General features: G+C 36.9%; 1 protein-coding gene across 6 annotated transcripts in view; it reads left to right on the top strand.

Moving 5' to 3' along the window:
• Positions 1-16,976, top strand: part of Acaca (acetyl-CoA carboxylase alpha) — a 282,227-nt gene that overhangs the window by 99,621 nt on the left and 165,630 nt on the right. For 5 of the 6 annotated variants that reach the window (XM_026780511.1, XM_026780510.1, XM_026780513.1 and 2 more), the window contains 5 exons: positions 461-571; positions 7,168-7,377; positions 11,235-11,405; positions 13,477-13,638; positions 13,949-14,112. In XM_026780511.1, the coding sequence (XP_026636312.1) occupies positions 461-571; positions 7,168-7,377; positions 11,235-11,405; positions 13,477-13,638; positions 13,949-14,112 (818 nt within the window). Of the gene's footprint in view, positions 1-460; positions 572-7,167; positions 7,378-9,541; positions 9,561-11,234; positions 11,406-13,476; positions 13,639-13,948; positions 14,113-16,976 lie in introns of those variants that run through there. The other variant, XM_026780514.1, reaches the window with a different exon arrangement.

The raw sequence follows: 16,976 nt of genomic DNA, 5'->3' as shown, positions 1-16,976 counted from the left end.
AAATTGTTGCCCATGGGGGCTGGAGAGATGGCTCAGAGGTTAAGAGCATTGCCTGCTCTTCCAAAGGTCCTGCGTTCAATTCCCAGCAACCACATGGTGGCTCACAACCATCTGTAATGAGGTCTGGTGCCCTCTTCTGGCCTGCAGGCACACAAGCAGACAGAATACTGTATAAATAAATAAATAATAAATAAATAAACAAACAAACAAACAAATAAATAAATAAATTTGTAAGCTGCCTAGTTTGGGTGCAAGAAACTGAAGTTAGGTTTTCTGGAAAGTTGCACACTCTAACCACTGAGCCATCTCCCTAATCTTTGAAGACTATATTTTTTCTCTCTCTTTTTTTTTTTTGGTTTTTCAAGACAGGGTTTCTCTGTGGCTTTGGAGCCTGTCCTGGAACTAGCTCTGTAGACCAGGCTGGTCTCGAACTCACAGAGTTTTCTCTTTTTTCTTGAAGGCAGCTGAGGAAGTTGGTTATCCAGTGATGATCAAGGCCTCAGAAGGAGGAGGAGGAAAGGGAATCAGAAAAGTTAACAATGCAGATGACTTCCCTAATCTCTTCAGACAGGTAGAGTACACGTTGATTTTGCATGTATATCAGAGATAAGTGATTTAACTTATTACTGTATTTAGATAAACAGAAAATGTTGTTTGTATTTTTATGTGTATGTAATCTAAGCTTTGTTTTTAGCCTTTATCTGATTATTCATAGGAGTGGAGTGAATTAATGAACTATCCAATTCAGTGTAAATTCATTTGGTTATGTAATTCAAGCACTAGTTTTTCTTATATAGAGATAACTTTTTTCTCCATGGTGTGCCTCACACACCATGTTGGTAAGAAGAGATAATGTCATTCTACATTCTTGTGCTCTTTTTTTGATGTTGTCGGTAAGGGTATGATATGGTGGGATACACTCATCTGCTTAGCCTTATGTTGGCCTGATGCCAAGCTCTCAGATAGGCTTTTCCTTACTTCTTGTGAAGTTGGCTGGAGGCCCTTGAGTTTCTTCCATGTTCTGTATCCTGTTGGTCAGTAACCCATACCCTCACCTATGCTCTATGGCAATCCCACCCTGGCACAGGAGCCTCATGATAGATTCTCAGTGTGTGCGGACTGGGTGCCTCAGAAAGTTTGTCCTCTCATTTCTCTTGGTTTTACCTTTGCTTTCTATGGCAATACTACAGGTAAGTTGAAAAAGGGAGACCAAATTCTTTCCTGTTCTACCCTACAAGTCATCTTCACAAGCTTGTTTCCTTTTCTTTTCTTCTACCACCAAAACTTAAGTAAAGATGTGACAGAAAAAAGAAAACTGAGAGACATGTTTTTTACCTTGTCGTGTTGCTAGCACTTTTTTTATATACCTCCTTCTACCATCCTTTTCTGTGTATGCTCTTTGTTCACACCATTTTCATTCAGTGGCCAATTTCTTGCTTATTTCTCAAGAGGTAAGAGGAAAAGCTATGATTTGATAAAGAAAATTATAAAAGTATTGCTCTACTACATTTGTTTTGAATGTCAAGTTGATTATCACCTGTTCTTTTCATTATATTTCTTTTGTAAAGTTTAATTTTGTAGGTAGATTGTGTTAGAGGGAGACTGCAAGATTGTTTCATGCAGTTCAGAAAAAAAGGCTTACTCTCATAATGTAAAAATATTTTAATTAATGATAACAGATATTCCATAACTACCTCTTAGCTTGGAATTAAGTATATGAAGACTCTGGAACACTAAAAATTTGTTTAAAGTGAAAGTCCTTAATTTCTAATTAATGTCTAGCTAAATCAATCTTCCTATTCAAAAGCACCTAAAAATGCATAGTCATGGTACTGATTTCGTAGTTTAGTTAGTAGAATCGTAGTTTTTTGTGCAGGGTGCCCTGGTGTTATGAACCGTTTATGGTGGTGCATGCCTGTCCTCTCAAATACAATCAGGTTTATGTACATATGTATACACAAAAATAGGTATTAACAGATGGGATTAGACATGTTCAGTGGTATGGCCATAGAGAGCAGGGGGATCAGAAATTAAGGTCGTTCTTGATTTTAGCTATATTGTAGGGGACAAGAAAGAAAAACTGAATTAGATTTTTCTTCTTTTTTTTTTAAATATTTATTTATTATGTATACGATGTTCTGTCTGTGTGTTGCCTGCAGGCCAGAAGAGGGCACCAGATCTCATTACAGATGGTTGTGAGCCACCATGTGGTTGCTGGGAATTGAACTCAGGACCTTTGGAAGAGCAGGCAATGCTCTTAACCTCTGAGCCATCTCTCCAGCCCAGATTTTTCTTTCTTTAAAGCCTGTTAAGAGATTGGAAACTTTTCAAGATGGTAAAGAATTATAAGAGACTGGGAGGTGGTAATGCATGTTTTTAATCCTGGCACTCTGGAGGCAGAGGCAGATAGATGGATCTCTGATTTTGAGGCCAGCCTGGTCTACAGAGGGAGTTCTAGGACAGCCAGAGCTACGCAGAGAAACCCTCTTTTCAAAAAACCAAAAAATGGAAAAAAAAAATTAGAAGAAACAAAAACTTAGAGATAAGCCTGGGAGTTGAAGAAATTTTTTTTTCTTTCACAGAGCTATCTTCTAGTTTAAGGTAAAATAGCTAACTGGGCATGGCAGCTCACACCCCTAACATCAGGACTCAGGAGTAGGAAGCATGCTAAGCTTAAGGGCAGCCTTGTCTACATAGTAAGACCCAGCTTCAAAAAGCAAACAAATAACAGCTCCTTCCTCAGGAGAAAGAAGGAAAATTATGAAACTGGTTCAGAATTTTCATTTGTCTTATAAGACTAAGAAGACAAAATTTAGACTTTAGAGATGGTTAAACAGTAATTTTAGAGGTCCCAAGGACTCTATGTTTTATATTGGCATCCTGAAGGACTATACCAAAGCAGAAAGAATGAATCAGAAATAGATCAACTCCCATAGGAATTAAATTTTAGATTCAAAACACTTAATTTGATTCAGGTATTATGTTTACAATTGCCAATGCTCCTACCCATCTGCATGCATAAGGCCAATGTCCGTCCTCTCCAGAGAAGATTTTATATATAGTACTTCAAATTACTACTACTAATTTTTTTCATGTAGCATATTAAACAACCAATTTAAAGTAAGTAGGTATATAAATTACATGATTCAAAACCAAGAATTTAGATAATGGAGCTATCAGACAAGGATTTTAGAATAATTATGCTTAATACATTTAAGGAAATTAAAGGCAAGGCTGAGAATTTGTATAGAGAACTAGAAATCATAAAACATTCTAGAACTGGAACTACAATAACTAAAATTAAGACATCAATTAAATATCATGTTACAATTGAAGGAAGAATAAATCATTGAAATATAGAAGAAAATTTAGACTTAAGCAGAAGACCAAAAAAATACAGAAAATAGCAATACATAAGTTGCAAAGATGATCACGAAAATGCGTTTCTCTTCACATTTTTACTTACGGTGTAAAATCGTGTCTCTTAACATCAAATAGAGCAATCCTCTTTTTCACTCCTGGATTCCAGCTAGTCTTTTGATTTATTTTTACCAACAGAAGGTGGCAGAAATGGTATACAAATTCTGAAGCTTAGGTAGTTTATACCTTTCCTTATTGGAATGATCCCTCGATTGCCTCATGAAGAACCCATTCTACACTATTAGAGAAAGAGAGACCATATGAAGCAAAGCAGAGGAGAGCCTTCGAGCTAAGGCCTCTCAGTCCTACCAGATGACTGGTAGCACCATATTTGAACATGTCAGTGAGACTTTGTTAGACTATCAAGCCCTAGTTGAGCTATTAGACGGCAACAGTGCACAAGTGACAAGTTACTAGGTAAGTCTAGCTCAAAATAGTGTCCCAAGTCATTAGTTGTTTTCTTTTCTTTTTGTTAACTTTTAAGTTTGTTAGCTAGAGCTGTAGGTCAGTAATAGAATGCTTGTCTAGCCTACCTTCCACCCTAGATTTGATCCCTAGTACTGCCAAATAAACAAACACACAATAAAGGAAATTATTTTCAAAGCATAATTGACAGAGAAATTAATAGCAAAAGGCATGCTACCATCATGAAAAACATGTGACGCTATTTTTAGAATTAACTCATGGACTAAATAAGCTGAGAAGGATATTAATGACATTATAGAAATAGTGAGCAAATGTTAATGAAGCTAGAAAGAGTAAAGTATTAGTGGAATCTGGAAAAAAGATTACCCGTGTTCTATAATAGTGGAACAAATGACAGAAAACTATTATCTGAGATAACTTAAAAGATAATGTAATTCAGGGCTGGATATAAGGCTTAGATGTTCAGTTCCTAGCACTATTAGGTGCCTCACAACTGCCTGTAATTCTAGCTCAAGGACATCTGATGCCTTCACCTGACGTCTAAGGGCACTTGGACTCATGTGCATATATCCTCACACAGACATACATAGAAATATATATAATTAAATAATGATAATTGAAAAAACTTAAAAAATAATATAATTCATGAAATCGTGAATCTGATTATGAAGATCTCAAAGCAAAATACTGAAAGTATATATTAATGCTGAGTAACTGTAAAAGATGAGGAGTTGGGAGTGTACTTTAATTGGTAACATGCTTGTTTTACCATGCTTGAGGCCTTGGGTTTGATTTCCTTCACCACATAGCCTGAGCAAGGTTGTATGTGCCTGTAATCTCAGCACTAAAGGGAGTGAAGGAGGATCAGAATTTCAAGGTCATCTTCAGATACCTTTTGAGCTTGAAGTCAGCCTGGTAACGTGAGACACTGTCTGAAAAGCAAAAGGGACTGGAGAATGGCTCAGTGGTGGTTAAGAACACTAACTGCTTTTCCAGAAGATCCACGTTTGATTCCCAACACTCACATAGTGGCTTACAATAGTCTCAGGGAATCTGATACCCTCTTTTGGCCTTTTCGGGCACCAGGCACACATGTAGTTCGTAGACATAAATGCAAGGAAAACATCTATACACATAAAATGAAATCTCCAAAAATGAATAAATAGATAAATAAATTTCTGTTCTTTGAGTAAGGAAAACCAATACATACCCATTTAGATTTCAAGACTGCTGTGAAACCAGTGACTGCTGAGTATCTTCAGTCCTTTCCATTTGAGCAAGAATATCCTTTGTAGTTCTTTGTCCAATCTCATCATTAAGTGTTGGAGTTTGGGGAAGATAACTTGTCCTTTTAGTTCTCAGGTCTTTGGATGAAAGACAATGTAACTAAGGAGCCGAACCAAGGGGATTCTTTAGTTTCTGGACATGAGTCATGAAAGCAGTGGAGGTCAATCAAGCCTGATGACATGATTGGATGAGACTTTGGGGGTCTTGGGAGGGGGTGAGTCTACCTTGCATGTGGGAAGTCTGTGAATTATTGTGGACCATAGTACATTGTTTGCAGAGATGGCCACAATAACTCCTCCTGTTCCTGTATATACCCTTTACAATATGACTTTGCCATTCTTCCCATGAAGAGGTGGTATATCTTTCCTGACTCCTTGAATTGTAGACAGTTTTGTGGCTTGCTTAGACCAATATTAGGTGGCCAGAGTTACACACATATATTAGAGCCTAAGATTTCAAGAGGACATGCAGCTTCTGCCCTCACCCTCTAAGAACATTGTATTGAAGAAGCTTGGTCTGTGCTGTATACCATACTGAAAAGAACATTGGAGGGCTGGAGAGATGGCTCAGTGGTTAAGAGCACCGACTGCTCTTCCACAGGACCCGGGTTCAAATCCCAGCACCCACATGGCAACTCACAGCTGTCTGAAGATCCAGTTCCAGGGGATCTGACCCTTCACACCAATGCACATAAAATAAGTTTTTTTTTTTTTTTTGTTTTTTGTCTTAAAAAGAACATTGGAGGACGAGAGACTACATATAACAGAAATGGACACGTTCCAGTTGAGGCCTTTTATTATACCTACTAGCCAACAGTCAGCACAGGTCACCACATTTGTGAAAGAGGCCACTTGTGCCACCAGATGATATTCACACAATTGCAAGACACAGAAGAATTGTGCAGCTGAGCATCATGAGCAAGAAAATGGCTGATATTTTCAGTAGGCCACTGAGTTTTGAAGTAACTTGTGTAGCTAGCAAACTAAAGCAGAAAAACTGGAGTATAAAGAAATGGACTATAGTGATAGCCTCTAACATTATGAACTTTAAGACTCAGCTGTGAGAAAGAGAATGAAGCAAAACAATAGTTGAAGAAATCATGGAGCAGAGAGCTGCTGAAAGCAGAGAAAAATATGTCCAAGAATTTTCTTAAAACTAATAAAAGCTGCCATGCAAAAATAACAAAACCCTGAGTCTCAAGCATGGTGAATACAAGAAAAACCACATATAAGCTTATGAGTAAATCTGCCACCTGCTTCCCTCAAAAAGAAAAAATAAATGGAAGGAAAGAAAGACAGACACATATACTTACAACCTGAAAGCTGTTGGACAAAAGGATTACTTGAAAAAGGCTAAGAAGATTGACAGTTGAGCCAGGCATGGTGGCACACAGCTTTAATCCCTACAGTGGGGACACAGAAGCAGATGGGTCTTGGAGTTCTAGGCCAGCCAGGGCTACAGAGTGAGATCCTGGGGGGAAAAAAGAAGAAGGATGATCAACAGTTGAATTCTCAGTATTCATACTAGAAACTAAAAGAAAGAAAGGAAGAAAGAAAGAAAGAGAAAATTTTAAAAATTGGTATATATTTGAAGTGCTGTCAAAAATTGTTAATTTAAGTTTTTTCTACCCACTGACAGTGTTTTTCAAAACTCGAGATGGAAGACTTTTGACTTCAGCCTCATAGTGATATAATGTAAATTAGAGAATCATCTAGTTAGGAGCAATCTACATCTTTTGAGTAGATGGTAATATTTTTGCCCTGTTGTGGGATTTGTGTATGTGTGTGATTTCAAATATTTTGTTTGCCATTTTAACGTACTGAATGTTTCATGTTTTCATATTCCTTAATTAATACTGGTGATAAAATTAAGAATGTTGCACATTAATGATAGGATTATATTTCTTGTACTCTGTATTCCCATTGTTAATGTAGTCTTGGAAACTTTTAGGCACTGCTTATTGAAAACAAACCAACTTTTCAATTTAGAAAAAATCCTTACTAGTTAAAATTCTTGCTTCCTTTTCCAACACAGGTTCAAGCTGAAGTACCTGGATCACCTATATTTGTAATGAGACTAGCAAAACAATCTCGTCATCTGGAGGTCCAGATTCTAGCAGATCAGTACGGCAATGCCATTTCTTTGTTTGGTCGTGACTGCTCTGTACAGCGCAGACATCAGAAGATCATTGAAGAAGCTCCTGCTGCTATTGCTACCCCAGCAGTATTTGAACATATGGAACAGGTGTGTCTATTAAATGCTTTAATTGCTGTTTTCCTACACGGAGACAGATCTCACTCAACTCATACACTATTACGGGAATGGAAGAAATTTAAGCAGTGATTCTCGATAATGGATAATATTTTTTTTCCTTTTCCTGGAGGAACATATTTTGATGTTGTTCTTTTAGGAAAATTGTCAAGAAACTTACCAAAGTCTAAAAATAGTTAATCCTAAAAAAAATAACAAAACCAACAACAATAACAACAACAAAAAGCCAATGCACTATTTTGAATAAGGTAGATAAGAAACAAGTTGGGATTTTTAACAAGTTCATGAAGAGCAAGTATAGTTTGCTGGGTTGACTAACATCAAGTCTTCTTCTAGGTATGGTGATTGTACTTAGGATTTCAGCCGTTGGGAGGCTGAATTTGGAAGATGGAGAAGTCTAGGCTTTCCTGTGCTGTATACTGAGACCTTGTCTAAAAAGAAAGTATCTTCAGCTGATTTCATTTAAATTCATTATCTTATCATATAAAGTCCTCTAGGTATCTGTGAGCTTACATTATTTAATACTTTTATATAAAGAAGGATGTCCTCGTCATGAGTGTGCCTTGAAAATAGTTGTCGCTTAGGGACATAAACATGATCTTTTTTGTTTTTCCTCTCGTGGGAGAATAACCCACTCTTTATGTTATTAATGATTCATTTTCCTTCGTTCTGAGTTCAAAACAAATTGAGCTATATTCTGTCTCAGCTTATTTTCTATTTATTTTGACTCATCTGCTGTAATAGGGATGCCTCAAACATTTTTAAAAAATTTTAATGAGGTCTAACTTCCTAATGATCTCTGTCATCCTCATTTTTGTATATAGGCTTCTACTCGAGACTGAGGTTTATTGTTCTACCCTTCCATAAGATGGGGCTTGACAAACTATAGCTTAGCTCACAGACCAAATCCAGTCTGTCATTTTCTTTTGTAAATAAAATTTTAGTTTTTATACTCAAATTTTTATGCTCAATAATTTATATATTATATTTGATTGTTTATTGCTAAAGTGAGAGAACTGAGTAGCTGTGATAGAGACTATGGCTCACCAAATTGAAAATTATTACTATCTCAAACTTTACCAAAAAGTTTTACCAACCTTTGCTGTTATATGGTGTCAGAATTTTGATAATAAACAAAACAGGGACTGCTCTTTCGTTTACTGACCACCCATACTTAAAAAAATCACACAGAAACTATATTAATTACAGCACTGTTTGGCCAGCGGCTCAGGCATATTCTTAGATAGCTCTTCTATCTTAAATGAACCCATTTCTATTAATCTGCATATCTCCAAGAGGCTGTGATTTACCAGTAAAGTTCTGGCTAAGGTCTTTCTCCTTTGGCAACTACATAGTGTCTCCCTGACTCCACCTACTCTCTGTGTATCTCTGTTTGGGTTTCCTGCTTGACTGTACTCTGCTATGCCTTTGGCCAAAACAGCTTTATTCATCAACCAATAAAAGTAACACATACAGAAGAACATCCCACATCAGATAATAAAGCAAACACCATCATTATGTTCCTATTGTAGCCAGGATGCAGGGGCCCTTAGAGGGCAAGCAAATAATAACACGATAAATAAGTCATATATGACACTTCTTATGTTCCTCTGCACAAAATTTCATAATAATCCAGCATAAAAATTGTTAGGAGTTATAGTCACTAACTGGATGACCATGTGCTAGCTGAAATTTGAGAAAACCTTTCCTAAAAAGATGAAGAAAAGTTGTTGGAGACCTGGAGTAACCTGTACCTTAGCTTATTTTTGCTACCCATTTCCTGTTCGTTAGTTCAGGCTGAAAACACATGTGTTTCTTTAAGGAAAACAGACTGAAGTCACCACAGTCACTTAGCTGTAAGATAGGCATATCAGATCAAGTGTGTTTAGGTTACTGAGAGTTCTAGGTGAGCTACTTTCCTTTCTGCTCATGGGCCAGGGATCTAAAAAAAAGTTTTGTCTTTTCCCCCTGTATACCTATTATGCAATGGTAGAATGGAAGCTATAGAATTGCTATTTGGAAACGTGCATGATACACATCAATCATTGGCCCACAGAAGCTAACAAATCTTTCTGTGCAGGAGTTGTGCTGTCCCTGTTACATAGTGGAGTACTTCCTCAGTTAGACCTGGCTGCCCCTGGTTCTGCTCGTAGGAAGTAAGCTCCTTTGCCATTGTCTTCTAAGACACCTGAATTGACTCTTAATTAGTTTCTGTAACATGGATTTTACAGGCTCTACCTCCTTTGGGGAAAATTTCATAGCCTGATTCTCACTGGTGCAGGATTAGAAGTACAAATATGATTTTACTCATTAGTCACTATATTTTGAAGGCCAGGCTTATGGGCTGTTCAGAAATATAATTCCCTCAAATATTTAGTAACCTTCTAAGCTGATTACTCATGTTCAGCTTCAAGTTGGAATAATCAGATGTAGTAATTTCTTTTAGATGTAAAAACTTCTCTTATTTGGTTTTGTACGTAGTTTACCTCTCTGTAAACTATGTACTTGACTATTTTGAAGCCAGCAGAAACTAAAACAACTCCCTTAATCTGTTTGACACTGAGTTGCTTTGGTTAAAGAATTTAATTTCTCGGCGTTGGGCTGTAAAAGCAGTTTCCTTTTTCAACTTTTTAAATATTTTTTGTTTGTTTGAAAGTGTCACCATTTATTGGCCTGGAAGTCATCTAGTAGAAGCAGGCTGGCCTTTGCTTTTGGAGTTTTTGGGATTATGAGCATGCATTTGAATCTTAAACTTTGTGTCTCTTTCTGTCTCTGTCTTTCTTGGGGGCAGTGTAGAGTTTTGTGTATCTCAGTCTGAACTCAAACTCTGAGGATAATTTTGAGCTTCAAATCCTCCTCCCTTCATCCCTCTCAAGATATGTGTCTCCACACTTGGTTTATGTGGTGCTAGATCCTTGTGCATGCTAGGCAAGCACCCTATCCACTAAACTACAGCCCCAGTCCTTACCTTTTTTCTTCAGATTTAGATGATATGTAGCAAGCATTCTATTTTGTAGGAATTAATGTATTAAGTGTGTCATTCTGTAACAAGGAGCTCACCTTCCAGCCTTCCAGTCTGTAGTGTGTTTTCTTGTTAATTTCTACCTTAGTACATCATCACATATTTTAATTTTTAAAATAGCAGCAATCCATCTGCACTTCCTAGAGACCATTTTGGTTAGGATACAAGTTGCTATAATAAAAATAACCAAAAATTTGACCCTATGGAGATAAAAATTTCTTTATCATCATAGTTTGAGGTAAATTTTACAGGGCTGATGGGTTAGTTAAATTTCATGAGATCGTCTTGAGATTCAAGTCTTTTATATTTGCTATTCTTAACTGCATTCTCTTCTGCATGGTTGAAATCTCATATGTATGTTTATGCATCTCATCAATGCTTTAATCCCGTTGGTGAAAACATAGTCCCTATAAGAGATTTGTTGGTATCTACATGAGAGATTAGAAAACCCAGTCTTTAGCCAAATAGCAGTGGTTCAAAGAAGATGATATATTGGGAATACCAGAAATTAGAAAACAATGAAGAGTTTGCTACCATCTGTGTTTTTCCACTATGCTCTTTTGTCTGATGGGAGGTTGCTTGCAATCTAATCTGCAAACACTCCTTTCTCCCACTTTTCACTGATTTTTGTCATCCATGTCCCAGGATATTGCATAATAATTAGACGGGTGTGTGATTTTCTTAAATGTGGTTCAGTGTCTTTGGTGGCTTGTACAAGCACTGGGTAGTTGACAGCTGTATGTAGTTACAGTGATGCAACGATTGGACAAAGTGAGAAACTTAAACAAGTTTCTTATCTTCCTTTAAGTGTGCAGTAAAACTTGCCAAAATGGTTGGTTATGTGAGTGCTGGTACTGTGGAATACTTATACAGCCAGGATGGAAGCTTCTACTTTTTGGAACTGAACCCACGGCTGCAGGTTGAACATCCTTGTACAGAGATGGTGGCTGATGTCAATCTTCCTGCAGCACAGCTTCAGGTGAGTCATCCTGACCTGGACTCAAGTTAGAGATTAGAAAATCTGGGAAACTCAGAGATACCTGAAAGACTGATGAGAGAAAAGAGCATATAAGCATAGCCTCACCTATCGTCATTCTCAGTAATGTGAATTGTGTGCGTATTGTTTAGTTTTCTGATTTGTTCAAACATAAAAAAGTACTACTGTATCTTCTAGCTAGAAACAGCCAATAAACTGTTTTGAGAAGAAAGATTGTGTTTAAAGATTGACTTTAAAGAAAGTCAATCTACTTTGGGTCTGGAGAGATGACTCTGTGGTTAAAGAACTGGCTATTCTTCCAGAGGACACAGATTTGATTCCCAATATCCATTTGGTGGTGCACAATAGTCTCTAATTCCTGTTTCAGGGGACCTATGCCCTCTTCTGGCTTCTACAGTCACTGCATGTGGTACCCAGATAAAACATCCATATCATACTGTAAAATTTTTTAAAACAATCTGCTTTGTTTAATTATTTAATTATAGTAAACTTTATAATGTTGGTTTTAATCCCCATATCTGTTTCTAGTCTTATTTATTGAAGCAACTCTGTATGGAGGTAATGGTCAATATTTTCTAAGAAAGACTGTAGTATTATGTATAAATAATGTATAAAGTAGTAGCTATTAATTCTGTGGTCTTATTTCAGCCTGGGAAACAAATACTGTGGTAAATAGCAGAAGTAAATGATGAGATTAGATACTATTTTTAACCTGCTTCATTTTCAGACTGGGCTGGTTCACCCCATTAGGCAGCCTGGTAGTCTCTGCTCCCTGGAGAGACCACATTGATGCTGAACTTAGTGTGGATACCAATGAGCATCTAATCTCAAGCAGTCCTCCTACCCCAGCCTCTCAAGTCGCTTGGACTATAAGTACATGACAGAGTGCCTAGCTGATAATCTTGTATGACCTAGTTTTGAGTCTTAATGAGAACATCTTGCGTGGTCCTCTTAAAAATTCAAGGGTTTTTGCGGGTTTCTTTATATTTTTTTTTAACATTTATTTGTGTGTATGGGTATGCATCTTCCACAGTATGTGTTTGGAAGATATATAACAACTGTTGGGAATTGGTTCTCTCCTTCTACCATGGGTTCTGGAGTTTTAAATTCAGATAATCAGCCTTTGCTGTGAGTGACTTTACTTGCTGAACCATCTCATTGGCTCTTATTAGGGTATATTAATTTATAAATAACATTTTTTTTGGGTGTGGTGGTACATTCCTATAATCCTAGCATTACAGGGGCAGAGGCAGAGGCAGAAGCAGGCAGATCTTTGTGAGTTCGAGGTCAGCCTAGTCTATATAACAAGTTTTTTGTTTTGTTTTGTTTTTTCTTTTGTTTTTAGAGACTGGATTTCTCGGTGTAACAGCCCTAGCTGTCTTAGAATTCGCTCTGTAGACCAGGGTGTCCTCGAACTCACAGAGATCTGCTTGCCTCTGCCTCCTGAGTGCTGGGATTAAATGTGTGAGCTGCCACTCACTGGCATTACATAGCAAGTTCTAGGACAGCTAGGGCTACATAGTAAGACCCTGTCTCAACAAACAAAAAGACAAGGTTTCATTATATTTTCAAACATTTTTGTTTTGTACTTTCATCATATCCTTCCCCAGTTACTTTTTCTTGTCCTCTCTTTGTAGGAACGTACACTGGTCCTTCCCAAGTAAAGGTCTAAAGGCTCATTTACTTTTTTCAGTAGTTTGCATGCTTAGAGACAACTATAATGTTAAGACTTTTTAGCTATCTGAACTTCTTGACTGACTGTTGTCTTGGATAATTTTATTGTTATCCATCCATGGAGAAATGATTGTAGAAGAAAATCTCTGTTGCATTAGGAATTTGGGAATATTGTAGGAAAGGGGGATGATCCTAGAAAGTAACCCTTAGCACTGTATTCTATTTTGTGTAATTTAGATAAGTGTAGAACACGGAATACAAAAGTAGAGTGTTTTTGTAGTAACTTCAAAAAATGCAAAGACTGTTATGTATTTTGATAGCTTCCATCTGTTAACAAAAGGGGGCTGTGGAAAATTACATGTGTTTTATTACTTTTCAGATTGCCATGGGGATCCCTCTATTTAGGATCAAAGATATTCGTATGATGTATGGAGTATCTCCTTGGGGTGATGCTCCCATTGATTTTGAAAATTCTGCTCATGTTCCTTGCCCAAGGGGCCATGTAATTGCTGCTCGGATCACCAGTGAAAACCCAGATGAGGTAACCCTTCACTTTAAACAGTTTAATATTAAGACAAGTGTCTGAGACCATGCTTTTTAAAAGCCTTGGAACTTCATTTTGAGAGGGAAATTTATAAAAGATTCTGAGAACAGATGTTTGATGGTTGTTGCACTGACCATTTAATTTCACTTTAGTGACTCAGGAAGCATCTGTGAAACTATAGCACTGGGCCTTGGCTTGCATGGGTTTTGGGTCAGCTGTGCTTGATCCCAGAGCCTGAATCCTGAATACCAGTGTTCTTTTCCTTTGAAGTATGATGTAGTCTCTCATATTCTTCACTTTCTAACAGGGGTTTAAGCCCAGCTCGGGAACAGTTCAGGAACTTAATTTTCGAAGCAATAAGAACGTTTGGGGTTATTTCAGTGTTGCTGCTGCTGGGGGACTTCATGAGTTTGCTGACTCCCAGTTCGGTCACTGCTTTTCCTGGGGAGAAAATAGAGAAGAAGCAATTTCGTGAGTATACTAGCATTTGATTGTGGTTTGCTTAATAAAATTGGGCTAATCCTTGGTGAAGGTATGACCATCCTTCATCTGCTGTGGAAAGCTTACTTGAAGAAATTTATCTTAGTTTGTACTTGACAGATTTTGTATTTCATTCTGTAGTTCTTGGCAGATGTTTCTCTGCTTCTCGTGAGTCTTTGCAAGATGTTCTTTTTTTTTAAACACATGAAATCATTTACTATGTTTTTGTTTTTATAGTAATGGTAGTATTATTGGGGAGAGGTAGATTTTTTTAAAACTATGAATTAGGTATCAGATAACTTATATATAAAGGTCTGTATCTGTCAGAATAAAATAAAGTGCTTCTTGGGTACCATGATTTCACTTACAGCCTCACAGTGTAGCTGTGAACAATTTATAGTCATTAAATTTTCTAATTTGACAGGTAAAATGTTTACGTGTATGTGTGTGTATAAATGTGTTTGTGTGTGTGTGCGTGTGTATACATTGGTATGCCACATGCTGCTTTGATTTTTGCATGCTTTGTGGATTCAAGCTCCCCAATATTTGCATCATCTTACATTCTTACCATTTTGTAATTCTGGTGATAATCCTTTAAAGTATGCAACCCTAGCATTTTCAAATATGCAGTATTATTAGCCACAATCACCTTGATATCTTGACATTTAAAATATTAAAATCTTGCTTGTTTTTTTTTATGAAAAGGGGATAAAATAATTGTCAAAATTTCATGTAAAAGGGCTGGAGGGATGGCTCATTGGTTAAGAGCATTGCCTGCTCTTCCGAAGGTCCTGAGTTCAATTCCCTGCAACCACATGGTGGCTCACAACCATCTATAATGAGGTCTGGTGCCCTCTTCTGGCCTGCAGGCATGCACACAGACAGAATATTGTATACATAATAAATAAATAATAAAAAAATTTGCATGTAAAAGACTTCATTGTATTATAAGTATGCCACAGTTTACACAAATATAAATGGTATATTAAATATTAATATTCTGTTAATCATAAATATCAAATTATCAGCAGTTTTGTTTGACTAAAAAATGAGACTTTAGGAAATAATTTTGATGTATTTAATATATGTTTTAAAATATCTATCCCAGATTAAAAATTAGTTCATCTGCCTCTTTCTGTCTTTCATCCCTGCTTTCTCTTTCCTACCCCTCTCTCTTGCCAGTTCTCTCTCTCCCAGCCTTCCTCCTTTCCTTCTTTTCTTTGTGGTACTAGAGATTGAACCCAGGACTTTATAAACTACTTATAAACTTCTCTTTCTGTTTTAATTTAAGCTTTAACAATGTGTTGCCTATGCTAGAGATTTAATAGTATTCCCTTCACCTTTGAACTGTTCACAGAGTGGGTATTTCCTTAGGATTTGTTAATAGTCTTAAGGGTATTCCCTTAGTATTTTTTAATAGTCTTATTTGTTATTATTGTTGCTGTTAGATTTTTTTTAAATTTCAAGTGTCTGAGTGTTTCCCTGTATGTATGTATGTATGTATGTATGTGTGTGTATGTATGTATGTATGTATGTATGTATGTATGTATGTATGTATGTATACCACATGCATGGTGGTGCCTACAGAGGTCAGAACAGGGGTCAGATTTCCTGGAACTGGAGTTACAGATTATTGTGAGTCAACATGGAGGTGCTAACAAATGAACCTTGGTTCTCTTTAAGAGGAGCTAGAGCTCATCTTTCCAGTCTGATTCTTAAGTTTTTAATAATGTTCCAAGAGTGAGGAAGTCTCACTGTTTCTGTTCCTCTCTTTTGTACTTTATACTTATTTATATTTATTCAAGATTATATTTGAAAATTTTCAAAATTATAGCAGTGCTACCAGAAAAAAAATGTATCGAGTTGCATTTCACTGTTTTATACTGCTTTAGAAAGTTGATGGTATGTGTGTGTGTGTGTGTGTGAGAGAGAGAGAGAGAGACAGAGAGAGACAGAGACAGAGAGAGAGGATAAAGGAAGAGGAGAAATGTAGGGGAGGACTCCTGGAAATTTAACTTTGATAATCAAGCTTGGTGGCAGGTTAAGCCAGCTTGCTAGCTGTAGTCCATTTTGTGTGACTGCTTTTTATAACTGGGGCATAAGTTGAGTATTTTAGACAGTCACTTTTCCTCAGTATGTTCTCAGACAGGCCTCTGTTGGCATTTTTGTTTCAGTCTTGATTAAGCAGACCACTCTATTTATTCTGCAAGCTATGTCTGATGGCTTGCTCAGAAGTCCGACTTCTGCTCTGCTCTGTGTATTTATTTCTCTACAGAAGAAAGCAAATTAGGTCACCTTTTAGCGTATTGCAATAGTCTCTGCAATATGTTTGCTTACTACTGTGTCAAAAGTTCTTTTTTTCAGCCCAGAACTTCCTTAGTTACATTCTTTGTTACAGCTAATCTGTACTATTTGCTTCGCCTTTAGATGTTTTTCTCTATAATAGTCTTAGCCCCCGCATTCAATATCATTTCTTATAATGTAAATACAAAGAAAACAGAAACATCTGTGCTGTTACTGCTATATCCCTTGAACTATAGTTCATATATTTGTATCAGCATTCAGAAAATAATTGCTGAACCTCTGTCGGTATCTTCAAGCTGTCTGTTTCAGTCACACTGTTTCCTGAACACAGCACCTATTTTTTCTTGCTCTTGTTTGTTTTGTTTTATCTTCTTTTTTTAAAATATTTATTTATTTATTATGTATTCAATATTCTGTCTGTGTGTATGTCTGCAGGCCAGAAGAGGGCACCATACGTCATTCCAGATGGTTGTGAGCCACCATGTGGTTGCTGGGAATTGAACTCAGGACCTTTGGAAGAGCAGGCAATGCTCTTAACCACTGAGCCATCT

This window comes from Microtus ochrogaster, chromosome 7 (assembly GCF_000317375.1).
Source record: "Microtus ochrogaster isolate Prairie Vole_2 chromosome 7, MicOch1.0, whole genome shotgun sequence".
Classification (NCBI taxonomy): Eukaryota; Metazoa; Chordata; class Mammalia; order Rodentia; family Cricetidae; genus Microtus; species Microtus ochrogaster.
This window is presented reverse-complemented; position numbering and strand designations above follow the sequence as displayed.